This window comes from Vipera ursinii (assembly GCF_947247035.1).
Source record: "Vipera ursinii genome assembly, chromosome: 3".
NCBI lineage: Eukaryota > Metazoa > Chordata > Lepidosauria > Squamata > Viperidae > Vipera > Vipera ursinii.
Window position 1 is genome coordinate 161,066,542 of NC_139516.1, and position 26,600 is coordinate 161,093,141.

Genomic DNA, 26,600 nt, shown 5'->3' on the forward strand with positions numbered 1-26,600 from the left:
CAGCATAGCTCAGGGGTAGGCAACCTCGGCTCTTTTATGACTCATGGACTTCAACTCCCAGAATTCCTGAGCCAGCTATCACCTTTATCCTTTTACGAAATATAATTCTAACCTTTACAGCTTTTAAAACTTATTATCTCTGCTTAGGCAACTTTTTGTTCTCGGCTTTGGGGATACTTTAGCTCAGGGGTAGGCAACCTCGGCTCTTTTATGACTCATGGACTTCAACTCCCAGAATTCCTGAGTCAGCATAGCTGACTCAGGAATTCTGGGAGTTGAAGTCCAGGAGTCATAAAAGAGCCGAGGTTGCCTACCCCTGCTTTAGCTGATCTTTTCGTGTCTGTAAGGAAAAAGCACGGAAGCACCGGTGCTCGAAAACTGCCCCCCCCCCCGGGAAACAAGCGGCGCTTCCACAATTACGAAAAAGAAAGGAAAGGAAAGAAAAGAAAAAAAGAAACGGCCCCACGCAAACGGCAGGCGTGGAGACACCCTGCGCGCGCATGGGCAAGAGGAGGAGGAGGAGGAGGAGGAGGAGGAGGAGGTCGACGTGATGACGTAAGCGGAGCGCCAGGAGCGTGATTCAGCCCGCCTCTTCGGGAGGCGTGCGAGGTCTGTGCTTGTGGGGTCTTTAGGCCTGTTTGGAGGGGGGGGGCGCCATGGCTCATCGCTGCCTCTGGCTGTCGCGCGGTTGTTGCCGGCGCACCCCTGCTGGGGTCCCCGCAGCTCAGCTGCAGCTTTGGTCCCGAGGTCGAGCTGTCCCTTCCCGCTCCATGAGACAGGTGAGTCACAGACGGCAAGCAGGGCAAGGGCAGATGGGTGCCGCCTTCTTCCTGTGTCTCCGCGGCTGCCCTCCCCGTAGCGCTTCTTGAGCCCCCTGATCGCCCGAATCGACTCGAGTCGGCGGCTGGAACGAAACGGATTGCGCAGCTTGCGTTGTTTTGTTTTGTTGTTGTTTTTTTTGCTCGCGGCAAGAATGCAAACAGATATCCCTGTTCAGATCAGGATCGCTTACTTTAGGGATAACCTTTATAATATCAGAGGTCTTCAAAACTTGGCCCTTTTATGACTTGTGGACTTCAACTCCCAGAATTCCTCAGCCAGGCACACTGGCTGAGGAATTCTGGGAGTCGAAGTCCACAAGTCATAAAAGGGCCAAGTTTGAAGACCCCTGCTTTATATACTAAGGCAGCGTTTCCCAACCTTAGGAACTTGAAGATGCGTGGACTTCAACTCCCAGAATTCCCCAGCCAGCATAGCTGGCTGGGGAATTCTGGGAGTTGAAGTCCACGCATCTTCAAGTTCCTAAAGGTTGGGAAACGCTGTACTAAGGAGCCCTATACTCTTTTTTTAAAAGCGGGGCATCCTCTGTAGGAGGCTTTTAAGAGTGAGCTTCCACATCGTGAGAAAATTTAAAAAAAAATACAGTGCAACAAAAATCTACTCGTATCGTGAACTGGGATTCTTGTAAAATGCGTGGCTGAAGTGTCCGATTACATAAGGAAGCAAGAATTTCATTCAGCGTGATTTAGCACATAGTAATTATGCTTTAGTTATATTACTTGGGAAAGAGATCAACTTTTAAGTTTTGGTTCCTTATAAGTTTCAGAAAAAAAGCTTCCCTCCGGTTTTCAAAACCAGCATGAAAATATACAGTAGATGGCTAAACCACTTACCGTGCTAAACCAGAATTTGGTCTGTTCGTTGCTTGCATAACCCAGTCCTTCATATTCGGTTACTCCGTGAACCCCAGCTTAGCACAATGTACGAACCTTACCTAGCTTTAAAATTGTTAAACAGAAAAAGACATCTGTTAAATTTGTTGCCAGAAGAAGTATACAGTTACAACATTCTGTCCCAAAGATGATTTTTCAAAAGGCAATTGGACTATGGCCTAATACTAGACTATGACAAAAGGCCCAGTTGCCTTTTGAAAAAGTATCTTTGAGACAACCATAACTTGGATGACTGAGAATCTCCTTAGACATTTGGTACCACAATCTATTTCCCTTTTACCAGACAATTTTATTTCTGTGCTAATTGTGAAGACTACCTGTATTCCATGGCTCACATAGATATCAAGGAAGAGCTAACAGGGATTATCTATTCCTCATCTCCTACTTATTTTCATTTCTGCTGATCAGTATATTGTTAGATATAAGACTGTTGCAACTTTTAAGAAATTCCAAATTGCTTTCTGTACGTGTGTGATATTGTTGGGTGTTAAAAGCCATTTCCAAGTACTGCTTTCCTGGGGCTGTCATAAGAATTCAGAATAGTGGAATACAATATAGTGGAAGTGTGATGTCAGTGAGATATAATCCTGGATAGGTTTATGTAAATTCAAATCTAAGAAAATATTGGATGCAGTTTGCCAGTAATCCTTACTATAAGCATCTTAAGTTAGTTACTTTTAAATGTGCATAAAATTGTACTAAAAAAAATCTGAAAAGATTTTCATTCTTAATGATCATTCTCATTTTTTTCAGCTTCACAATAAAGTGATCTCCCAGGTTCCTACAAACAGAAACAGTGTTCTTGTAAATGTAATTGCTGCTTATCAAAAACTCTTTTCCCAACCTCCAAAAGGTATTGCTATATAATACTGATACCGTATAGCTTACATACTATTACCTCCTTCATGTAAAAGGATGTATACAGGTAACAAGATTTATTCTGAATGGCAAGAGAGATATATGAATCTGTGGTTTGCAGATTGTATTGTGGTTTAAAAATACTCAAATTCACTTTAAATAAATCCACTAAGATAAAACTCATTAATTTCACAAAGATTGTTCAGAATATGATTATTTCTGAAACCAATGTTTCATATATTTATTGTACATATTGTCATGCTCGGCAAAATGTGTATTTTATTTATTAAAAAGTAAGTTTAGAATGTAATCAATTGCATTCAATGAAATTTCCATTTGGAAAATTCCTTATACCATCTTAAAAAAATATACAGCAGTTATATCTTTCTGAAATCCTATAATCTCTATAATAATACTTACTGGAAGCTAGTAATGTGCAATGAGATTTAAACTCATAATATGTAGGCTTCAAGTATTCCTTTTATAATTTGAGTTTCAACATCTTAAAATTCAATGATATCAATAGGATTATTAATATATTTTCATAATTTTTTGAAAACTTTCTCTAGCTCCAGGTACTGTCAAATACTTTTTTAATTTAAAATAAATTTCAAAGGAGATATCTACAAATGGATATATTTTCAGAAATTGAACAATTAATGGCCAATTGATAAAAGATACCAAAGAAAGAATACTGAGTTGTCTTTCTGATATAAAAAAGAAACACAACATTTTTAGTTTAATTCCAAAATGTCTACTATATTATTATTTATAAATGTTTAAAAACCTTCCTATAAATAATATAGGTAAATTGGTTTTTGACGTCCCTTTACTTTATGCCAACTGAACAAATACAGTACTCTTAAATATGACTTTGTTTTTTTTTTAAGAAATAAGAAATGTGCACATATATACAAATTTTGAATGTCAAAAATAATTCTAAGGCACAAATCAAAGGTCATCTTGTCCATTGCTTATTTACTGGAATCCTTTATACTGGATTGTGTTTGTGAGCATGAATTTCCTTTGCTTAATAACTGTAGCTTAACTGAATTAGCCACCTGATGGAATAAAGGATCTAGGTATATAAAAATACGGAAGAACTAAAATTACAATTATGTGTCACTTTTTTGATTAATGGAATTTTTTAATTTTATTTGTTTGTTTAATCAATCCTAGTCAAGACTAGCTGATTGGGTAGCTTACAGATAAAAGAAAAAATGTAAATAAAATATTATTCCAAACTAAAAGGAGCTCTATGGCCTGGGAGAACAACTGAGTTCCCTCCCCCCCCCCCACCGCCCAGTTTCTGGGACATCATGAGGATGGGAGTTGCACAAATCTTTCAGAAGGCAGGTGCTGCAACCAGATTGATGTGCCTACTGGATCTGTAAAGTGACACTATTTGATAGGCAGAATCTAAGGTACATCCATCTTGCTTCATTACACCCAGTGGGCAGAAGCAGCTCGTGGTAAATGGTCCCTCCCACTAGTGACGTTATAGGCCCCGAAGGCACCTTGAATTGGACCTGGAAGCCACCTGATAATTTATACAACAATATCTGTACTATCTTAGGCATCAATGTCAAGGTGATTTTTATTTCCACTGCTTTATTTTAATAGGATTTGAAAAATATTTTCCTGGGGGAAAGAAACCTAATGATGTGAAAGATTCTGATGGAGAACCCAAAGGTACCAAGACACGCTTTCATTAGAGCTCTGTATGTAAAATGAATATTAACTTGGTTACTTCCATTTTAACACTCATTAGTTCTAATTATCATGTGCACTAGCACACAGGTTTATTGTTTCATAATTCAGTGCTAAAACTGGCTCAAATGATCCCCTCTAAAGATAATCTTCCTGTTCTTCGCTTCTGTTGTTTACTTTCTGTTACTACCCTTTAGCTAGACAAAATATCGATTGTGTTTACTCACATTTCAGATTTGACTTCACCATTTGACTTCACTGTTAGTTCATTATCAGATTTGTTATATATTAGGTGTTACTCAAAAGCAAAGAGCTGATTATTTGATAACTGCTATGTATATTGCAGGTAGTCCTTGACTTACAATGTTTTGTTTCATGACTGCTCAAAGTTACAATAGCACTGAAAAAAGTTACTTATGACCGTTTTTTTACACTGACAACTATTGCAGCATCCCCATGGTCCTGCGATCAGAATTCAGATGCTTGGCAACTGGCATGCATTTATGACGGTTTGCAGCATCCCAGGGTCATGTGATCACCTTTTGCAACCTTCTGACAAGCAAAGTCAAGGGGAAAACCAGATTCACTTATCCATGTTACTAACTTAACAGCTGCAGTGATTCACTTAACAACTATGGCAATAAAGGATGTGAAATGGGACAAAATTCACTTAACTGTCATGCTTAGCAATGGAATTTTTGGGCTCAATTGTGGTCGTAAATATTAAGAGGGCAAAGAAAAGAGGTAACATGGAGGGCAATAGTATTCATAGGAGGAGGGTGTCAAAATCAGCAAGAGTGTAGAAGAAAAACGTTGATGGAAGTTCCACTTCTTTTGTACATCTGCCAACATTGTATGCTACTTAAAGAAGCGAGGCCTGTATTGCAATAGTCCATCTGCCATCTTGCTAATTTTGACCTTTTTATCCTGAGGTTCATCCTGGTTAGGTTCTGCAAACAACACACAGACACACACAGAGCACATAAAAATTTTCTCTTTGTTAAGGCAGAGTGAAAGAGAAAAATGTTTCTGGGCAGAGGTCTATCAAAAGATGTTTTCACCTTCCCTATCAGCGGTTTGCAAAGAAATAGATAAATATAGGTAACCAGAAATTTGTGCTCAAATTTTTTATATCTATTTCCTGCACAATACCTGGAATCTTTATTTATCTTTGTATAAGTTACATAATTAGGTGGTTAGCATTTATTACTATTTCAAACTATATTCATTGGAGGGGGGGAAGACTGCTACGATGATCTGTAATTAAATTTCTTTCTAGCCCCTTTCAAGATTTGGGGCTGAAGGCCTTTTTTTTTTATTAAAGAGTTTTACAAAAACAAAATTTTGCAATATATCCCCAAATCACCCCCCCCCCCAGGCCTTTCTTTTCAAGTATCACTTTGTGTCCTGGAATACTGCAATTTATGTTGCATTTTTTCTTTCTTAGCTAATATAAAAGTTGCAGTTAAAATGCAACTTGTGCCATTTCTCCTTCCACTTGAATATCTAATTATTAATGCCTACAGCTACAAAGGGATTTTAATACATTGCACAAACGGAATGTGGCATTATTAAGATTACTTCAACATTTGTTTTTTGATGTTTTAGTTGCTAGAAAGGACAATAGGTTGAAAGAATCGTATGTCTTATGTACTGATATTAGGGGCTATATGCCAAATGAATCCCCCTTAAAGGGTAGTGGTTGCAGCAGGAACGACTAAGCTGCCACTTCAGAGCAAAAAGTAGGACCAGGATGTAGGGAATCATAGAATCATAGGGTTGGAAGGGACCTTGGTGGTCATGTACTCCACATACACAACCCCACCTAAGGCAGGAATCCTTATTACATCATGGACAAATGGTTGTCCAATCCTTTCTTGAAAACCTCCAGTCAGGGAACTCCCAAAATTCAGGCAAGCTGTTCCATTGACTAATGGTTTTCACTGTGAGGAAATTTCTCCTTAGTTCCAGGTTGGATCCCCCTCTGATAATCTTCCACCCATTGCTTCTTGTCCTGCCTTCAGCTACTTTGGAGAATAAATCAACCATCTTTTCACAGTGACAGCCTTTAAAGTATAGGAAGACGGCTATCATGTCACCCCTAAGCCTTCTCTTGGTTAGGTTTAAACTTACCTTATTTCTCTTAGGACCCACAGGGCATCTGGGAGAGGAAACTGAATTTCCAGCCTTCTATTTTGCAGGCCATAACATTAGTACAGATATTTTAATAAATACATCTGGAAATATATGATGAGCTTTCACCCATTGCTTCTTGTCTTATTGAAAACCAGTACTGTAGTGGAAAATAGCAAGCAGCCTTTGAAACATTCCAGTCATACCAATTTATTTCTTGATATTTTCCAGAAGGGTTATCTGTAATTTGTAAATTGGTTACAAAACTGTTTCCCCTCAGTATTTACATGTTCTGATGGTACTAGCATAATCGTAATACTAATTTGAATATTAGTATTTTTCTTAGGTTATTATCTTGAAGGAGCTGGGTAGATGCAAATTTTGTAAAACTGCAAAAATTCCACAATCAGATGTTTACAATTTGATGAACTTTGTGGGAAAGAAGCCACTATGACTACTGACACAAAGAAGCCTGTTCTTGTCAGAGACGTCCTTCTCTATAGCAAGGCTGAAACTACACTAAGTCTTTCAGTGAAGTACCATCCATCAAATGAGGCCCATACAAAATTTTGTTAATGTTTAAATCTAATTAAAATTATATAATTAATATGATTGTTCTATAATTGTGTAGTAAATTATTTTCTCCCATTTCTTACATTAAAAATTGGCACTTGATAACTTTTGAAAGACTCCAGGATTACATCCTAGGGGCTTTCAGAGAGGTTGTGGACTTCCTGGCTTTGAGATTATTGACACACCAAAATGACTGGAGCTATCTCATCTTGTATCGCAATGGAACTATCCTGTATCATGGTATCTGTATTCAGTTAGGTCGGAAATAGAGGACCACAATAGTTAATATTAGATATTGGATGTAATAGTGTTTATTGATCAAATTTGTATGATTTCTTGATACCCGTTCTAGGTTAGATGTGCAAAATATAATTTTGATAATGGTATAATGGTCTAGTTCAGGCATGTCAAACTCGCAACATCACATGATGTTGCACAATGTATCGCAACTTTTTCCCCATTGCGGTTTTGATGTGACGCATCCAGCCCATGGGCCGGCAGTTTGACATGCCTGGTCTAGTTTGGCTATTATAGTGATTACTGTTGTATAAATATTGTGTATACAGAACCGACCATGTCTGAGAATGTCAGAGTGATAATTTTAATAAGTCTTTTATACTTTCCATTGAAACATATGTATGTTTATTATAGATGCAAAAGAGGCAGAGTCCCAGCAAACTTCCAAATCTGGCAGTGGAGGAGGTAGTAGTGGAGGCAAAAAAGGTGGCAAGAAAGAAGATTCTAACTGGTGGTCAAGATTACAAAAGGTTCCAATTCTTTTTCCAAGAGTTAGCAGAAAGCTGGGTGGGAGTTGTAGATAATGGATCCTTGGAAGAGACAATGGCCCTATCTGCTTTGAAGGAAATGATGATACGTCCCCTCCTGAAGAAGCCATCACTCAACCCAACAACAATAACAATAATCTAGTCTCCCTTTTTAGGACGGTTGTTGAAAATATGGTGGACTTACATTTAGTATCCTTTTCAGTTGAGCTTCAAACTCAAGTGTATTGAAACTATTTTGGCTGCCCATATGGATGATCTGTGGTGGGACTGGGATACAGTAGTGTGACTTTCCTAGTCCTGTGTGGCCACACACACACACACACACACCAAGGATTAAGAGTGAAAGGCACTGTTTTACAACGGTTTTTGAAGAAGAGGTTCCATTCACTGGTAGTGGGAACAGGAAAAGTTGCACCCTGGGCTGCTCTGTTACAGAGTGCTACAGGGCTTGTCCCTTGTATCCCTTTTGTACCTGTTTGTATGAAGTTACTGGAGGAGATCATTCATTAGCATGGAGTCAACCGATACCTGTTTTATTTCTTAACCCTAGCCCAGGGGTAGGCAACTTCGGCTCTTTTATGACTCGTGGACTTCAACTCCCAGAATTCCTGAGTCAGCTATGCTGACTCAGGAATTCTGGGAGTTGAAGTCCATGAGTCATAAAAGAGCCGAGGTTGCCTACCCCTGCCCTAGCCCAAACAGGCAATTTGGTAAAGAGAAGGGAATGAAAACCACTCAAAGTCCTTGTGGACTGGAGCAACATATAAGCCTTAATAAATAAAAACAATACATTATATTCTGTCAATTTTCACCATTGAAATGCTGTCCATTTAAGAAAATGTTATTAAATAAAATTCTATATTAGTGTAGAAGGCAATACAAATTATGTCACTCTGTATTTTAAATTTACAAGTCTCTGACCTAAGCTGAGTGTTTGTGGTAAGCACCTATAGTTATCTCAGCTATAATCTTTGCTTGTGTTTATAATTTATAGTGCCTGCCATTTAATGCATTTTTTTGGGGGGGGGATGTACAAAATTTAAATATTTTTAGAACATTGTAAAAGATACAGTGTGAAAGATAATCGTAATTGGTAAGATATTTTAAAAGCTACCTGCTTGTTTTTGTTAGCGTAAAATAAGAAATTGTTGTCTTTTTATACAGAGTTATCCTCTGGAAATAGTAATGCCTCTTCTTTCCTTTTAGGGTGATTTTCCCTGGGATGATAAAGAGTTCCGGTATTATTTCATCTCAACTTCTCTTTTCTGGTCTGTGGTAATCTATTACGTTATGTTCAGGAATTCTGGAAGAGAAATCACGTGGAAAGACTTTGTCAACAATTTTCTTTCCAAAGGAATTGTAAGTAGCCAGAGGAAGTAATTTTATGAAAGCATCGCTACATAATTTATAATTTATAATTATAGGCTGACTCAGCCTTCCATCCTTCCGAGGTAGGTAAAATGAGGACCCAGATTGTTGGGGGCAATTAAGCTGACTTTGTAATAATGCTGCTTGGGGGGTGTATGAAAGCCCTAATAAGCAGGCATATACATACAATGAAGGCTACTGCTAAGCTTGTAAGCCGCCCTGAGTCTTCGGAGAAGGGCGGGATATAAATGGAATTAAAATAAATAAAATAAAAAATAATCAGTGTGATTAAGTCACCTCAACACAGATTAGCCTAGTAGATTGTGGAACTTTCAGTCTGATTTGAGTTAACATTTTATAAATAAATAAAATAGCTATATAATATCAAGGGCAGTAACCCGAACTAGTGTTTTGCCTGCAGAAGATACATGCAAAATGTATCCTGACACAAAATGACTCTCATCAAAATCCTAGAACAGGGGTGTCAAACTCAATTTCATTGAGGGCCGCATCAGCATTGCGGTTGCCCTCGGGGCTGGGTGGGTGTGGCCTGGGTGGGCGTGGCCTACTGGGTGGGCGTGGCTAGAGTGTGTATGGCTTACTGGGTGGACGTGGCCAGCTCTACATCATTCGCATCAAGGGTGCCTATGGGGGCCTGGGCAGGAGTGGGACAGATCTGAGGGTCTCTGGCAGAAGGAGGGTTTCTGGGCCGGGGCCAAGGCAATGGGGGACATTCCCTCACTGTTTCCAGGATGGCTTCGCGGGCCGCATGAAACCACTTCGCGGGCCAGATCCGGCCCCCGGGCCTTGTGTTTGACATGTCTGTCCTAGAAGAACTGATACCAGTCAGAAAAGTGGACAACCGGTAACTCACCTGACATAACTGAACTACAAAATATTTAGACATTCTTCACTATTTATGGTGATAGCTGAATCTGTTGAAAGTTGAAGTTCACAAAAGCTGTAAACTTTTAAGTTGTCTGTTTTTGAGGGAGTGATGGATTGGCTAGCATAAGGCTGTTTCCTGTATTCAGTGGATGATGGTTCCCCATGTTGCAAGGCCCAAATACATCAATACTTTAGATTTGAGTTTCTTAATGAGCTACTTTAGTTTCTAAATATTTGGGTGTTCTGATTATTTATTTGCATATTAATGTGTACCATAATTCAGGTACTTAACATTTAATTAGTATAATAACTTTAATATGTATGTATTTTAGAAGAGGGTATTAGAGTTGCAGTTAAAGTCTTAGAACTAGAATGGGAGGAATCCTGTTTGATTCCATCCTCAACCATAGAAACCTGTTGGCTGATCTGGGGCCACTCTCTCAATCCAAGCTACTCTAAATTATTGTTATTGTTGAATTAATGTAAAAAAAATGTGCCCATGTAAATTGATTTGGATTTCCAGAGGGGGAAAAATAGAATATAAGGGTTGCATATCCTTAATTTCTTTAAATTATCCTGAAGGCAAATACAATATAACAATATCCCTCTAAAATCTACTCATAAGCTAAATGGAACTTTTTAGTCCCATATTTATTCTGAATATAATCTATCCTTCTCCTCCAAACTGAAATATATCTTTCTCATGAATGATCCTTCAAATAAGCAGAAATCTTAGACATTTCTGCAAGATTCGAAACTTTAAACATCCATTCTTCTATTGTAGGCAAACTATCCTTCTTCCAGCATTGTCCCACCAGTAACCGTGCTGCTGTTATCAAATTCAACATCAAATTGGTTTCTTTAACATCACAATCTACAACAATACCCAATAGAAACAATTGCGGAGAGAACTTTATCTTTCTCTTAAAAATCTTTTGAATGTTCCACCAAATTTTAACCCAAAAAGCTTTTATATTTCTGCAAGTCCACCACATATGAAAATAGGTGGCTTCTAAACTACCACATCTCCAACATTTAGACTGTAAGTTAGGATACATGTTAGACAACGTTTTGGGATCCAGATGCCATCTATAAAACATTTTATAAAAAATTTCTCTTAAATTTTGAGCCTGAGTAAATTTAACATTTCTAACCCAAATTACCTTCCAAGTATCCAGCGAAATTGGTTCCTGAATATTTTGTGCCCACTTTATCATACAATCTTTAACTAATTCCGTTTCCAAGTCCAGTTCGATTAAAACATTATTTATCCTCTTTATATGTGCACGATTTAAATCTCTAATAATAATAAGGCAGGTCTTGATAGCCTAGCTCAGGGGTCGGCAACCTCGGCTCTTTTATGACTCGTGGACTTCAACTCCCAGAATTCCTGAGCCAGCTATGCTGGCTCAGGAATTTTGGGAGTTGAAGTCCACGAGTCATAAAAGAGCCGAGGTTGCCGACCCCTGGCCTAGCTAAAAGCTAAAATGGTGGTGGCCTTCAAATCATTGGGGAGAGCATGTTCTGTAAAATAGGAGCAATCCAGAAAAGGCACACTTCTCACTAAATGACATTTCAGGGAAGAGAACTGGAACGTGCCTACCTTACCTAATCTGGTAGAGTGGGCAGATATTCTAAGTAAGAGGTGGTCCCACAAATTTACCACACACACGGTGAACTGAAGGCAAGATATTCTCTAACCCCTGTGGTGTTTTTTTTTTTTTTTGTTAAAGTCATGATCCTCAAGAGAAGCAAATAGGTATCTTAATAGTTTGTGTATAACTTGGGATCCGTAAGTCTATTAATGTTGCAGTGACAGACTCAGAATAGTTTTTTTACAGAATAATAGAGTTGGAAGAATCCTTGGAGTCCAACCCCCTGCCCAAGCAGGAGATCTATTCTGGACAAATGGCTGTCCAATCTCTTAAAAATCTCATGTGTTGGAGTACCCACAACTTCTGGGGACAAGCTACGTTTAATTGTTCTCACTTGACATGAAATTTCTCCTTAGTTCTAGGTTGGACCTTTCTTTTTTTAATTTTCCATCTGTTACTTCTTGTCTTGCCTTCAGGTGCTATAAACACTATAAACCTTGATCAGTGATAGAGAGTTATTTTATTTATTTATTTATTTTATTTTATTACATTTATACACCGCCCTTTCCCGAAGGACTCAGGGCGGTTTACAGGGTGATTAAAAAACCAAGATACAAAAGTATCAAAAGTTAATGGAGCAATTACATTATTCAGTGTGTAAATTACATTTAACTGTTCATTGTATCTCAGAAGTTAAATAGGAAGTTCGGAAATTCAGAAAAGGCTCTATTGCAAGTACTAAAAGATGCACGTTTTACCAAATGGTAGCGTTAAATAGGTTTAAGTAATGTTAATCAATCCATGGCTTCAGGTACTGTTATATTTGTTTAAAGAATGGGCCCACCAGTGCAATTCAAGATACATAAAAGGATCACAAAGCAGGGACTAGTGGATTCTCATTTACTTTCTGTGGTCCTTCCTCCCGTTGCCCAACATTATGTTTTGGACCAGTGATCAGGAGCACAGTTTTATGCATAACAGGAAGCAATAGCAGTCTGTTCACTGGGAGAATTAATCCCATTTAATCCCATTTATATCCCGCCCTTCTCCGAAGACTCAGGGCGGCTTACAATCTAAGCACAAATCAATGTGCTTAGCAATAGCCTTCATTCTATGTATATGCCTGCTTATTAGGGCTTTCGCCTCCCCCCCAAGCGGCATTATTACAAAGTCAGCTTATTGCCCCCAACAATCTGGGTCCTCATTTTACCTACCTGGGAAGGATGGAAGGCTGAGTCAACCTTGAGCCTGGTGGGACTCGAACCTGCACTAATTGCAGGCAGCTGGTGTTACTTAAGGAGGCATTAGCCCACTGCTCCACCAAGGCTCCTTGCTGGAATTATCAACCTCACCCATCTTCTTTGTCATTTTAAATTGAGCAGGTGTTTTTTTTTTACATGAGTATAGCACAGATTCAGATTAAAGCCTCTAATTTAATTAGTAAGGAGACCAATTTGGAGAAGTTAATAAATCTAGTACTGATGCTTTCCTGCCTTTATACAAATAGAAATATAGTATCACATGAACAAGGAATACTGGTAATAATATGTTTCTTTTCTTTTTTGATAGGTGGACAAACTAGAAGTAGTGAACAAACGCTTTGTTAGAGTCGTCTTTATTCCAGGGAAATCTCCTGTTGATGGGGTAAATTGAACTCGTAGCCTGCAAACATCAGGGGGTGCAATATTTATACTTACATGCATTCCTATAAGTTAAATAATGTCCGAATCCCCTATTGCATAGCATTATGGCAAAGGTCTGGGTCTTTATATGCAATTGACAAAACTATGGCTTGTGGAGCAGAAATGGGTTTTTTGTTGCATTTTAAGAAATTTATGTTTTTAATTTTAATCTGTTAAGCATCTCAGTAACAATATGTTCTTTCTAATAATTAAAACCATAAATCGTAAGTTCATTTTTTCTGTTTTATGCAAAAAAAATCCACATAGGTTTCCAGTCAGCAATAACCAGATACTGTCTTTGATCAAAGAAGTCAATTTATGCATCTCGGCAAGTTCACCAATCATTCCTCCATTGGGATTAATGCCAAATCTTTTCATTTTTGTGCATACAGTAATTTCACTTCCATTATCATGCACAAAACAAATTATTTCTGTGATTTTTTTTCCAACTGCTTGTTCATCAACCCCAAAAGAAAATATGTTGGTCTCAATTGTATATTAATCTTTAAAATCCTATGAAATCAGTGTGCGTATTTGAATCCAGAATTTTCTAACTTTGTTACACGTTACTGTTGGGAAAAATAGAAAAACATGGCAATTTGAGCTGAATGAAAGGCTGAATAGCAATTCAACTAATAAATTTTTTTTTCTGTTTCACTTAATGCATAATGAAATCCTTTTGTCTGAAATTAAGTATTATTTGTCTGTCTAAAATTACCTTAAGTAGTAAAACTAAATTGCTACCATTTTGGTCTGTTTACAGCAATTTCTTTGGTTTAATATTGGAAGTGTGGATACATTTGAGCGGAACTTAGAAACTGCCCAACAGGAGATGGGCATAGAAGGAGAGAACAAACTGCCAGTAGTATATACAGCAGAAAGTGATGGGTAAGCATTTTAATATTTTAATTTTTGCATTATAATGTACCTTTAAAAATCACTAAAAAAAGCAGCATTAAACAATTCTAAAGGGTTATTGGGACCAAGACTGATTTTTTTAAAGGGTTTTATTGGTTTTTATAAGGATGGGAAGGAAAAAGGAGGGGTAGAGATTGGGGTAGAATACAGGGAAGGTTGGGATAGGGATTGGGGTTTTCCCCGATAATATTCAATGTTTGGCAAACAGCATATTGTCTGGATACATATATATAAATGAGAATATTAGAGTTAATGATTGTTAGCAATAATAAATATAGTAAATTATAATAAAAAATATTAAGTTTTCAATCCATAATATTTTTCTTACTGGGATACATTCAAAAATACATATCACCTTCCTTTCTCTCTAATTCAGTTGTCTAGCCATTGATAAAATTCAGTCCAAGTAAACTGAACCCTCATTCTCATTAATCTCTAAAGTTAATCTATCCATTTCTGCACAATCTAGTATTTTCTTTATTAATACTTCTTCAGTCGGTAAATTTTCATTTTTCCAGTATTGGGCATAGATAGTTCTCGCTGCTGTTAATACATGTAATATCAAATAACTGCTCTCCTTGTCATAGTTAGGACCTATCATTCCTAAGAAGAACAATTCTGGTTTAAATTCTGTTTGTTTTTTAATCATCTTCTCCAACCATAAATGTATGTTAAACCAGAATCTTTTAGCTTTAGGACATGTCCACCAGATATGGTAGTAAGTACCAGGTCTTTGACTACATTTCCAACAAACATTTGAGGTATTTTTAAACATTTTCGCTAATCTCACTGGAGTCATGTGCCTTCTATAGAACATAAGACTGAAATTTTTGAAGAAAACTATAAACATTCACTTTTGCAAGAGCAGCTGCTTCTAAAAGATATTGAATAATTATGTCATTAAAGCCTTTGTTGTTCTCTCAGAACTCAAAGCAAAAGTGGGTTTCAGATATGGGTATTTGAGTAGTTGCTGCTGAGTTCTTTCAGTGTTTTGGGAAATTATTTTGTTAGCTATTTCAGTGTGATATGTATGAAGGAAACCATTGCTTCCTCGTCCTTATCTGAATTTTTCATCATTTTAAATAATTGTTGGGATCCAAAGTTCTCTTTAGTTACGTTTGCACTTACCTCAGTAGAATTAACTTTAGTGTCAGAACTGCTACCTCACGGTCTGCTATTGCTTTAATGCTAGTCTGCCATGAACTTCAGGAAGACTGGATGGGAGGGTACCCAGGGGTAATGCAGAGTTTGCCGTATCAGCTAGAGATGCGACTTCAGGGTCAGTCGGCTGAGAACATATTGTAGCTGCATTCCAACCCACACTTGGAACGACCTTCTAAAAACATCCTTTTCAAATTTGATTGGACATTTGGCAGCCAGTATGGGGAGGATCCTATTTTGGCACCTGAATTTCAGTTCTGGCTTTGCTGTACTGTGACTCACTATACCTTTCTCAGTGAATGGAGTTAAGGAACATTCTTACTTGAAGGTTCAAGTTAAGGCAGCTTTGACATTAATCCGGAACTGAAATTCGCCCACCAAAATCCCCAAGTGTAACATCAAACCGGTCAGTCCTACAGGAGATCAACCCTGACTGTTCTTTAGAAGGCCAGATCCTGAAGCTAAAACTCAAATACTTTGGCCACCTAATGAGAAGGAAGGACTCACTGGAGAAGAGCCTAATGCTGGGAAAGATTGAGGGCAAGAGAAGAAGGGGACGACAGAGAATGAGGTGGCTGGATGGAGTCACTGAAGCAGTAGGCGTGAGCTTAAATGGACTCCAGAAGATGGTAGAGGACAGGAAGGCCTGGAGGAACGTTGTCCATAGGGTCGCGATGGGTCGGATACGACTTCGCAGCTAACAACAACAACATCCTATCCCCTAGCATCATCCCCATGCCGGCCCCCAATTGTCCAATCAAATTCAAAAAGGATGTTTAAAGAATGGCCGCTCCAAGTGTGGGTTGGAATGCAGCTACGGTCCGTTCTTAGACGTCTAATCTTGAAGTCGCATCTCTAGCTGATACAGTGAACTCTTTATTACCCCTGGGTACTTCCCCACCACACACACACACACACTCCTTTCCAGTCTCCCCAGAGCATGGCTGACTGGCACCAAGCAATAGCAGAGCGCAAGGTGGCGGCTCTGACACTTAGAGCTGTTTGCAATAAGTTATAGGAGTGCTGTCAGAAAAATAAATAAATCCACTGTTGCTCTCTTTAGGACATAGATGGTTTGTTCCTAAACATTTAAAAAAAGAGAGCAGGTGTTCTGCTGGTGCAAATATTAGCCTTTCTATTAAATTTAGCGTATTCCTAACAATAAATATATACATTGTAATGTATTTTCCATGCATTGTGTTTGGCAAGTTGTATGAATATTTTGACTAGGCCATTCTTTACACCAACTTTCTGTTTTTATCCTTTTTTTAGTTCATTTCTGCTGAATATGTTGCCAACAGTCCTTATAATTGGCTTTTTGCTATATTCAATAAGAAGAGGAGCAGCTGGATTAGGCCGAGGAGGCCGGGGAATGGGTGGACTCTTCAGTGTTGGTGAAACAACTGCTAAAGTCCTAAAAGATGAAATAGATGTGAAGTTCAAAGATGTAGCTGGCTGTGAGGAGGCTAAATTAGAGATAATGGAATTTGTTAACTTTCTGAAAAACCCAAAGCAGTATCAAGATCTTGGAGCAAAGATCCCAAAGGTACTAATTCTCATTCATTGACTTAGAGCCAGACATATTTAGAAATCTCTTTGGTATGGAATAGTAATCTCAAACTTAGTCACAGTGTATTATCTTCCTAATTTTAATTATCTGCAAGAATAAGAAAAATGTTGTTATTAATTTATGGAATTTAAATAACTCACTGATGATGTTCAGTTACCTAAATCCTATTGCTGAATTAACTCAATCCCATTACTTCCTTTCAGATAAAAAACAGTAAACCTTTTAGTACAGATTTATCTTAACACATGGTGGTTGCAAGTTTTTTTAAAAAAAATAATAATAAAACATGGCTAATATATGTTGGCTTCATCTCATCAGTAGGAAGTATGTGCTGTGTATTGACATAAAATCTTATAATTTGGATTGAGCTTAAATATTTTACATTTCCTCCAATCTAAATCCTTTGCCGAATTTTGCTAATACTATGACAAAAATGAATGATGATGAGTGTGTGTGTGTGTGTGTGTGTGTAATTATGTTTAACTTTTATTCCTACCTTTTCTTAGGGTGCTATTCTGACTGGGCCCCCAGGCACTGGGAAAACGCTTCTAGCAAAAGCAACAGCTGGGGAAGCCAATGTTCCTTTTATTACAGTCAATGGTTCTGAATTCTTAGAGATGTTTGTTGGCGTGGGCCCTGCTAGAGTAAGTCTATAACTTTGCTCTCTTATTGCAATATATTTGGCTCTCAAACAACAAAATTATGTTTAATTTTATGTTTAAACCAAACGTGAAATGTTTGTTTCCATTTTAAGACATCTTACCATTTGCACAAAATGCATTTTACATCTAGTTTATTGGCTACAATACAATCTGCCTGATTTCATGACTTTGCGGTAACTTTCTGTTGAATAAAAAACAAGGGGTAGAGCTCTGAGTCATTGAAAATACTTTCTGTTCTCTTGCAAAGGTTCGTGATTTATTTGTTCTGGCTCGTAAAAATGCGCCTTGCATTCTCTTCATTGATGAAATAGATGCGGTGGGAAGAAAGAGAGGAAGGAGTAACTTCGGAGGGCAAAGTGAACAGGAAAATACACTCAATCAACTCCTAGTAGAAATGGATGGTAACTCTTTAAATTTTGTAGCAATTCTGATACATCTTACTACTTAGATATTAAAATAAAAGTAGTTTTAAAGAGATAAAATGGAAATAAATTATATTGTTTCCGTGTAACTTACTTTGAGAATTGGAAAGCAAAATGCAATAAAGAACTATGGAATAAGAAAAAAATATTTTTAAAATTCACTGCAACAGCTTTTTTCATCAATGTTTGTCGAAGCACAGTTCCCACTTTTCAGTTTAATATATGCATTTTTGCCTCTTTATGGCTTTTCTGAATAATTAGGAGTCAAAACATAATTTGTTGGTCTATTTTAGAAAATAATATATTTGCAATAATCAGTAATTACTAAATATTATGTTTCATTCACAGGTTTTAACACCGCAACAAACGTTGTCGTCTTGGCAGGCACCAATAGACCAGATATCCTGGATCCTGCCCTTTTGAGGCCAGGTCGTTTCGATAGACAGATCTTCATTGGTAAGCTGTTCCCCATATTGGTCTTGTAAAGATATTAAATAATATGCAGAGAGGAAATAAGGTGGAATTCTTATTTTCCTGGAGCATCTTAGCAAACTTAACGTGTGAAATTGCGTATCTAAAAAATTCTCAAATTGGATACTCTTTGTACATGGAAGATGAGAGAGATGGAGTAATTAGAGACTATTGGCCTTTATTAAAAGTATACATGTCTGAAAATATTTGTAAAGAACGTATTTTAAAAATATTTTTTTAACTTCCCAAGGGCCACCAGATATAAAAGGAAGAGCATCTATTTTCAAAGTTCACCTGAGGCCTCTTAAGTTGGATACTACCTTGAATAAAGATAATTTAGCACGGAAACTTGCATCATTAACCCCTGGGTTTTCAGGTAGGTAATCCTATGTAATAACTAATACATTTTAATACATTGCATCACAAATATCATTTACTAAATTTATACTTATATTAAGAAGACTTTGGTTTTAGTCTTCCTGAGGTCATATGCCAAAATTATTTTGGGCGAAGGAATTTGAAGATGGTATATTTATTTATTTATTTATGTATAGTGTGACCCTCAAAGGGAAAGAGTCAATAACAAAATAAGGTTAGCCTTCAGCATACCGAAAATCATTTTCTGGAGCTTGGCAAATAATTTTTCTTTTAACTCAGGTCCCAATCATTTAGGTATACTGAATGGATTCTTTATGAGCATATTAGCTATTTGCCCTGATTCTGAACAGATAATTTTTAAATCATTGACTCAAAATTTATTTGGAGTTTGATTTTTTCAGGAGTGGCATTTATTTCAGTGGAGACATTAGCCACTGAGATATAAAATTTCAAAGTATCCTCCTTGTGGTAAATGATTAAAAAAAATGGAAACAGCCTGGAGTTAGGTGTCTCTTATGCCTTCTTTCCTTTAGGTGCGGATATAGCTAATGTATGCAATGAAGCTGCCTTAATTGCTGCAAGACATCTTGCAGATGCCATAGGTCAAAAGCATTTCGAGCAAGCTATTGAAAGAGTGATCGGAGGTGAGGAGCTGACACATTGTGGATTACATTATTGGTGTTGTTATCAGTTGGTTCTTTTATTCATGTTCTAATGTTGCTTGTTTGGCAAATACTTCCATTAGCGTGTGGAGAGTGATAGGCTGGATGCCCTGAGCATCTGTGCGGTGTCCATAGAATAATTTACAGGGATGGAGGAGGGGATAAGAACTTTAAAAAATGAGAAAAACATGACACTCAAAATTTTGATGGTCAAATGGCATTTTGCGCTCCTAATGCAGTAAGAGCTCCTCTTTCATTAGATGCCCCCAATGAAAGTTACATCCCAGGGGCAGGCATTTTAAGCAGATGAGACAGGTGCCTTAAGCATTGGTAAAGTTTAAGGCACCTGTTTTGCTCATTCATCTGTAACCCTAAAACTGCAAAAAAAAGCATAATCTCATTTAACCCCACCTATGCAGGCAGCTTTGGTGGCCACAAAACTTTGCTTTGGCTGGCAGTCTGATTTTTTGGCATCCCTGCTACGAAGCAAGAATGATATTTTGCTTCTTACTTGAAAATAGTATGTAGGAGCCCCTGTGGCTTCTGCCTAAAAATATTTTTTCTTCTTCCTCTCGTGGTAATTTCTCACTCATGCAGAGAGAACAGAAAAATTATCTACTAGTACCATGTTTTCATGTTAGCCACCCATTGGCACAGCAGCTGAGAAATATGCTCCATAGGAATTGCTACACTAATTGAATACTTATTTATTTAACCAATCAAAGGCCTAGAAAAGAAAACACAAATATTGCAACCAGAAGAAAAAAAAACAGTTGCATATCATGAAGCTGGCCATGCAGTTGCTGGGTGGTTTCTGGAACACGCTGATCCACTTCTGAAGGTATGTTGACTTGTGGCACAGAGGTTCTTTTGAAGGATTGCTTCTCAGTTGAGATAAATTATAGGTGAGCCTTTTATATATCTCCTTGGCCATCTCCCTTTGCAGTGCAGGCTTTCAAACCAGGATGCCTTGAATTAATCATCTGTCTTATTTCATATAGAGTGGAAAGTTATTAAATCAACTTTAAATATCTTTGAATCCAAAAGTCATGTCTTACATATTTCTTACTTAAAAGTTTCTTTGCAGAGATAGCAGTCATGTGAAATACAGATTTGTTACAAGCTAATGTTTGCTTGTTTATTTGTTGGTTGGTTTGTTATAACAAATACTTCTATTTCTCTTCGGACACCAGGTATCTATTATTCCTCGTGGGAAAGGACTGGGCTATGCTCAGTATTTGCCGAAAGAACAGTATCTGTACACCAAAGAACAGCTTCTGGACAGAATGTGTATGACTTTGGGAGGACGTGTGTCAGAACAAATCTTCTTTGGAAAAATTACAACAGGGGCCCAAGATGACTTAAAGAAAATTACTCAGAGTGCATATGCTCAGGTCTGTATTTTTACTTGGTGTTTCACACCTTTGTAGAAATCTTGTCTGGCAAGAATTTTGCTTCTACATACTATTTCCTATTAATATCTTCTGACAATACCACAGTTTTTCTCAAACTTTCGTCTGAAATCTGCTCAACGCAGGCTGAAAAAGAGTTTGCTTTCTTCCCAAAATGCAGAATTCTTGTTTCTTCATGCAAAAATTAAAAATCCTTGTTTGGTCATTTACATTTTATCATCTTGCCTTGCCCAAAGCACTTTATAATTTTGATTAAATGGCTTTTAGACTACTGGCATTAACTGCAATCAGGGGAATTAGAGACTTATGCTGAAATGCTCGGGTCTCCTAGTGACAGCTTAGATTACAAAATTGGGCCTTCTATTGCCAAACAGAACTTTCCTGGATAGCCATTAAGCATGTGCCTCATCCCCTTTACAGGCTGTATTGGGTGAATTCCAGGAAGAGCCTCTTCTGAAGCAGCTCTCTGAGAACATAGGAATGAATGGGAACTGCTGCACAGGTGTGTGTATTGCATTCTTGAGCAGGTTCCATACATTTCAGTGATGCTGATGTTACATTACCATTAGACTTTCTAGTGCCTTTATTATCGATTTAGTAACCAAATAATTATGGCATCCCTAATTTTGCTAAGCACATTGATTTGTGCTTTAAATTGTAAGCCGCCCTGAGTCTTTGGAGAAGGGCGGGATATAAATGGGATTTTTTAAAAAAAATTCTACTCAATACTTCTGTTACAAAATTTGATGCAATTAGTTTAAATATTTAATTTTAATAGGTATGTATAAGTTCCATTCTAACTATTAAATTACAGTGATTTAGTAGTAATAAGTAGAATGACTGGTATCCATGTTCCTTTGGAATATAAGAAGTATAAGAAAAGCCATTGTGGATCAGGTGAAGATTATCTAATCCGGTATTCCATATCACACATGGTTCATGCAGTACCTTACAGAATCAAAAGGGCAAGCGTAATATCTCTCAAACTGTTACTCCCTAACAACTAATATTTAAAGTATCCTGCGATTGTTTTAGCAGGTACAATAAAATTATCCAGTCTGTTGATAGTGATGTAATCCATGAATTTTTCTCATAATTTTTAAGTTGTTTAAATTGGTGGTTGTCATACTATCTAATGGTAGTAAATTAATTAATTCACATGCTTTTTGCAAAGCAGTATTTTTAACTGCTCTTGAATCTTCTGATATATAGGGAATGTTCATTAGTACTAACATTGTGGAATACAAAGAAAAATCAGCATTTTATGCAACACTCTTAACTTTATATTGGAGTCCTCAACCTAACAGCTGGTTGGTTAGCAACTGTTCATAGTTAACGACAGACCCAAAAAAGAGGACTTATGGCTTGGATCCAAAGTTCCAATGGTGAACTTGCTCTGCAATCACATGGTGGAATTTTATGTACTTGACAACACGGCTGCATTTGTGGCCATTTGCACCCACACCAACCATGTGTGTGTCTTTTATGATAGTTTTGCTGAAAACCAGCACTTCTGGTGTTTGGCAAAAGCATGCCCATAGCAAACCATTGAGCGGCTTGGCAACCATGGTGTTCATTTTACAACTATGGTGTTTGCTTAACAATGATGTAAAAATGTCATAAAATTGGATTGGCCATGTGACTGACTCATTTTACAACCATCCGACATATGAGCATAACGGGCAAGGTCCATAACAGCCACATGTCAAGGATTACTTATATATGGCTTAGGTTTTGTTCCATCTAGTGAAGGATATCTGTCCTCAGCCCTAGCTCTGCCTTTGCCAGAAAAAGAAGGGCTATTTTCCCTCAGGGTTTCGTCTCAGGCTGAGGATAAGGGAAGAATAAAAGAAACAAAAGGCAGGACAATTAAGCGGGCAGAGAATTTTTTTTGTGTGTGTCAGAATTGAGCTGTGACCGGGTGGCTCAGTGGGTTAGGACGTTGAGCTTGTCGATCAGAAGGTCGGCAGTTTAGCCGGTCGAATCCCGAGTGCCGCGTAACAGAGTGAGCGCCTGTTACTCGTCCCAGCTTCTGCCAACCTAGCAGTTCGAAAGCACGTAAAAATGCAAGTAGAAAAATAGGGACCACTCTGGTGGGAAGGTAACAGCGTTCCGTGCGCCTTTGGCGTCTAGTCATGCCGGCCACATGACCACGGAGACATCCTCGGACAAGCGCTGGTTCTTCGGCTTTGAAACGGAGATGAGCACCGGCCTCTAGAGTTGGAAACGACTAGCACACATGTGTGGGGGAACCTTTACCTTTTAATTAGAACAAGGAGTCCCAGTCACATGGGGGGGCCTGTGGAGTTAAGTGCAAGTATAAATTCAAGGTAGGGAATAAGGAACATCAGCACTGGAAGCCTGTTTTTCCCCCCTGTAAAACGGCAAATGGTGGCCTGTTTCTTTTTTCCTCCTCCTCTCTGAAGCCGGGAAGATGGGATGGCTCAACAAATGGCCCAAGAACTGTTTTGAAAGGCCATATTCCAGTCCATCAATTCTTCGGAGTTTACAGTTACTTTTATCAGAAGAAACATGAAAGGGGTGAAGCATTGGATAGCCTAGGAAAGAAGCATTTGGCAGAAGGTGCCATACAAGTTCAAGACTTATGGTCCAGTGGCACTTAACTGTTGGCCCTCATCACATCCAGGCAGCCTCGCCTCGAGAAGAAACTATAAGTAGCTCAGGGTTGAACTGTGGCATCCTTGGTGTTCTCTGAGCTTGGTTGTTTGCTTGCAGACATTTTATTACCCAACTAGGTAGCATCTTCAGTGCTCAAGGGGGTGAGGTTTGCTCTTTATTTTATAGTAGCTTGTCAGTGTTGGTGGGGGTGTTGTTTTCTCCTTGATTAAGCTATGATTTATTGCTTGATTGTTTGAGTTGGTAGTTCCTTGATTAAGATATTGTTCTGCTTGATTGTCTGATCTTTTTCCTGATCCAGGGAGTCTTTGACCTTTACCACCATTTGGAATGTCTCTTTTAGGGTATAAAGTGATTAAGAAAGTGAAGCTTTTGCTGATTAAATGAACATTAATTCTGTACTTAAGGTTGTATTTTAAATCCCTTTGCTCCCAAGCTGCTCAATTCTCAGTGGATCACAGATCAAGAAACTCAATTCCTGTGGTCTCTTCATGAAGAGCAGCTTTTCCAGAGTGCAAACAGGCAATCCCGAATGATGTCTCCTTCCTGAAAGATTTTCAAAAGTCAGAACCTGGCTCCTGGCCAGCAATATCCTGGCAGAGGTTCTCACTGGAACTTTTATTCTGTTCTTGCCCAGAAGCCTAGAAGCCAACTTCATATTAACATATGAACAGTTAATGTTAGTCAGCTTGTCAGCTAATTTTTTTTAATCCCATTTATATCCCGCCCTTCTCCGAAGACTCAGGACGGCTTACAATCTAAGAAGATTGTAAGATTCTATGTATATGCCTGCTTATTAGGGCTTTCGCCCCCCCCCCCATGGCATTTTACAAAGTCAGCTTATTGCCCCCAACAATCTGGGTCCTCATTTTACCTATTGCTACCGTTATCACTGAAAACAGCTACCCACTACTTTGATTCTTGATTAAGTGTTGTAGAAATGGCTTAACTAATCTGCTGTTCAATCCTCAGATTGTTCAGTTTGGAATGAATGAAAAAGTTGGGCAAATTTCATTTGATCTTCCCCGCCAAGGAGACATGGTGTTAGACAAACCCTACAGTGAAGCAACTGCAAGATTAATAGATGAAGAAGTGCGAACGCTTATTAATGAAGCTTATGAAAGGACAGTATCTCTACTTACTGAAAAGAAGGCTGAGGTAGAAAAGGTATGCATTTCTTGTCCGGCTATTATCAGGAGGGGCATAAGATTCTTATCTAAGTAGGTTAAAAGATCATTGCTGAGTCAGGTCCAAACCTGATTTTCTAGTTTAGGGGTCTTCAGAGTTGGGCCTTTAATGACTTGTGGACTTCAACTCCCAGAATTCCTTAACCAGTGTGCCTGGCTGAGGAATTCTGGGAGTTGAAGTCCACAAGTCATAAAAGGGCCAAGTCTGAAGACCCCTGTTCTAGTTGATTAAAGAAACTGAGACAATCCTTTTTTCCCCAATTCCTTTTTCCTTCCAAATGCCAGCATTATCTGGTTCCCAAGAATTATTATTTAAGAGTTTAGCTCCAAGAAAAGAAACAAATGAAAATTACCTACCTCCAATATAAAATTAGGGATTAAGAATTTCACCAGGTTCTGTGTATCAGAAATACCAGTATCTATTGAATATATTGTTATTTTTTCAAAGGTACAGTTAGACAAAAATAACCATAATCAGTGTTCAAAAGTTTTTGACAGCAGCAGAAATATTATTTCCGGACATCTAATTAGTATAAATGATGGTGTTTTAGTCATAACAGAACAAAAGTTATGCATTTTGTTTTTTGAAAGCTTGAAATACAGAGATGCAGAGTTCATCCTGCATATTCTTACCTGGAAGACCTTGTAATAAGTAGCGCTGTAATATGCTCAGAACATAATTCAGCCTAGGTTAATGGTTTTAAAAATCTTGAATTTTTTTATCCGTACATACTATATTAGGATTGTGGAATGAAAAATTAGAGGCTGAACCTCCTTGTAATACATGTGTGCCTGTTGTTTCAGGTGGCTTTAAGGCTCTTGGAGAAGGAGGTTTTGGATAAGAGTGATATGGTTGAAATGCTTGGCCCCCGACCTTTTGCTGAAAAATCTACCTATGAAGAGTTTGTTGAAGGCACAGGCAGCTTAGATGAAGATACTTCACTTCCAGAAGGCCTTAAAGACTGGAACAAAGAGCGTGAGGAGAAAGAAGAGGCAACAGATGAGGGAATTGCCAGGCAAATCAGAGGACATGTGCCTTTTTAGGGTTGCAGTATGATGGTGTTGTACATAAAAGTGACACAGATTAAGTTGCACACTGAAACGAGAAACACTTCAAAAATCTGGTGTCCAAGTATCTATCCTCTGCTTTATTGGAACAAGCCTGCCATGGCTGATGAACTAGGAGGGTTTTTCCCTCTACAGAGTATTCAGAATCCACAGGAAGCCGTTTCCCAGAATCCCTGATTAAAAAGTATAGTTCTTAGAACTAATGGGTCTACATTGAATTTCTTCTAGAGTTGCAGCAATTCAGGTCTGTTATTAAGAGTTGTGTAAACTGATATATTTAAACTGCCCTAGAATGTACAACTTCCCAGAACTCCGGGAAAACTTTATTTTTGGATCACCTCTACCAAGTGTGAGCTGTTAATATCCTGAAATTGTTGGCTTTGATCATAAGAGTATTTCCTGGGATCCCACATTGCTTTTCATATGTTTGTTTTGATGAAGCACATAAGTTTTCAACCACCAATTTGAATTTTTTTCCTTTACCTTGTTGTCCAGTAAAGAGACCCTGCAGGTATCTGTGATCAAACTGAAAAGCTGGTAATTAGAGAGATGGGGGGTCTGTGGCTACAATGAAGTGTAAAATCTAAATTATATTACTGCAATTTTAATAAAGTGTGGATTTTTTTTTCTACATGAGATTGTAAAATATTGAGCATACAAATGTATTTTGTAAATACAGTTTAGCAACATTAAATAAAATCAGCACACTGGACTGTGCAAACAGGCA

At 38.0% G+C, this 26,600-nt stretch overlaps 1 protein-coding gene across 2 annotated transcripts; it reads left to right on the forward strand.

The window, feature by feature from the left end:
• Positions 1 to 566: 566 nt before the first annotated feature.
• Positions 567 to 26,600, forward strand: AFG3L2 (AFG3 like matrix AAA peptidase subunit 2). Of its 2 annotated transcripts, XR_014492163.1 has the most exons (18): positions 567 to 779; positions 2,487 to 2,586; positions 4,215 to 4,283; positions 7,659 to 7,774; positions 8,999 to 9,151; positions 13,213 to 13,287; positions 14,089 to 14,213; positions 16,677 to 16,950; positions 17,481 to 17,618; positions 17,884 to 18,037; positions 18,407 to 18,514; positions 18,780 to 18,905; positions 19,441 to 19,551; positions 20,295 to 20,410; positions 20,763 to 20,963; positions 21,402 to 21,483; positions 24,591 to 24,785; positions 25,610 to 25,845. XR_014492163.1 is itself a non-coding variant. In XM_083359974.1 (17 exons), the coding sequence occupies exons 1-17, from the start codon at positions 657 to 659 to the stop codon at positions 25,847 to 25,849; spliced, it is 2,424 nt and encodes an 807-aa protein (XP_083216100.1). In that variant the 5' UTR covers positions 567 to 656; the 3' UTR covers positions 25,850 to 26,600. The 2 variants fall into 2 exon arrangements, 1 of the variants encoding a protein (XP_083216100.1); XM_083359974.1 differs by lacking the exon at positions 21,402 to 21,483 and having other exon boundaries at positions 25,610 to 26,600.

Coding starts and splice junctions, on each gene's coding strand:
- AFG3L2 (XM_083359974.1), top strand. CDS start 657: ATGGCTCATCGCTGCCTCTGGCTGTCGCGCGGTTGTTGCCGGCGCACC. Junction 14,214..16,676: donor TATACAGCAGAAAGTGATGG/GTAAGCATTTTA, acceptor TCCTTTTTTTAG/TTCATTTCTGCTGAATATGT. Junction 19,552..20,294: donor TATTGAAAGAGTGATCGGAG/GTGAGGAGCTGA, acceptor AACCAATCAAAG/GCCTAGAAAAGAAAACACAA.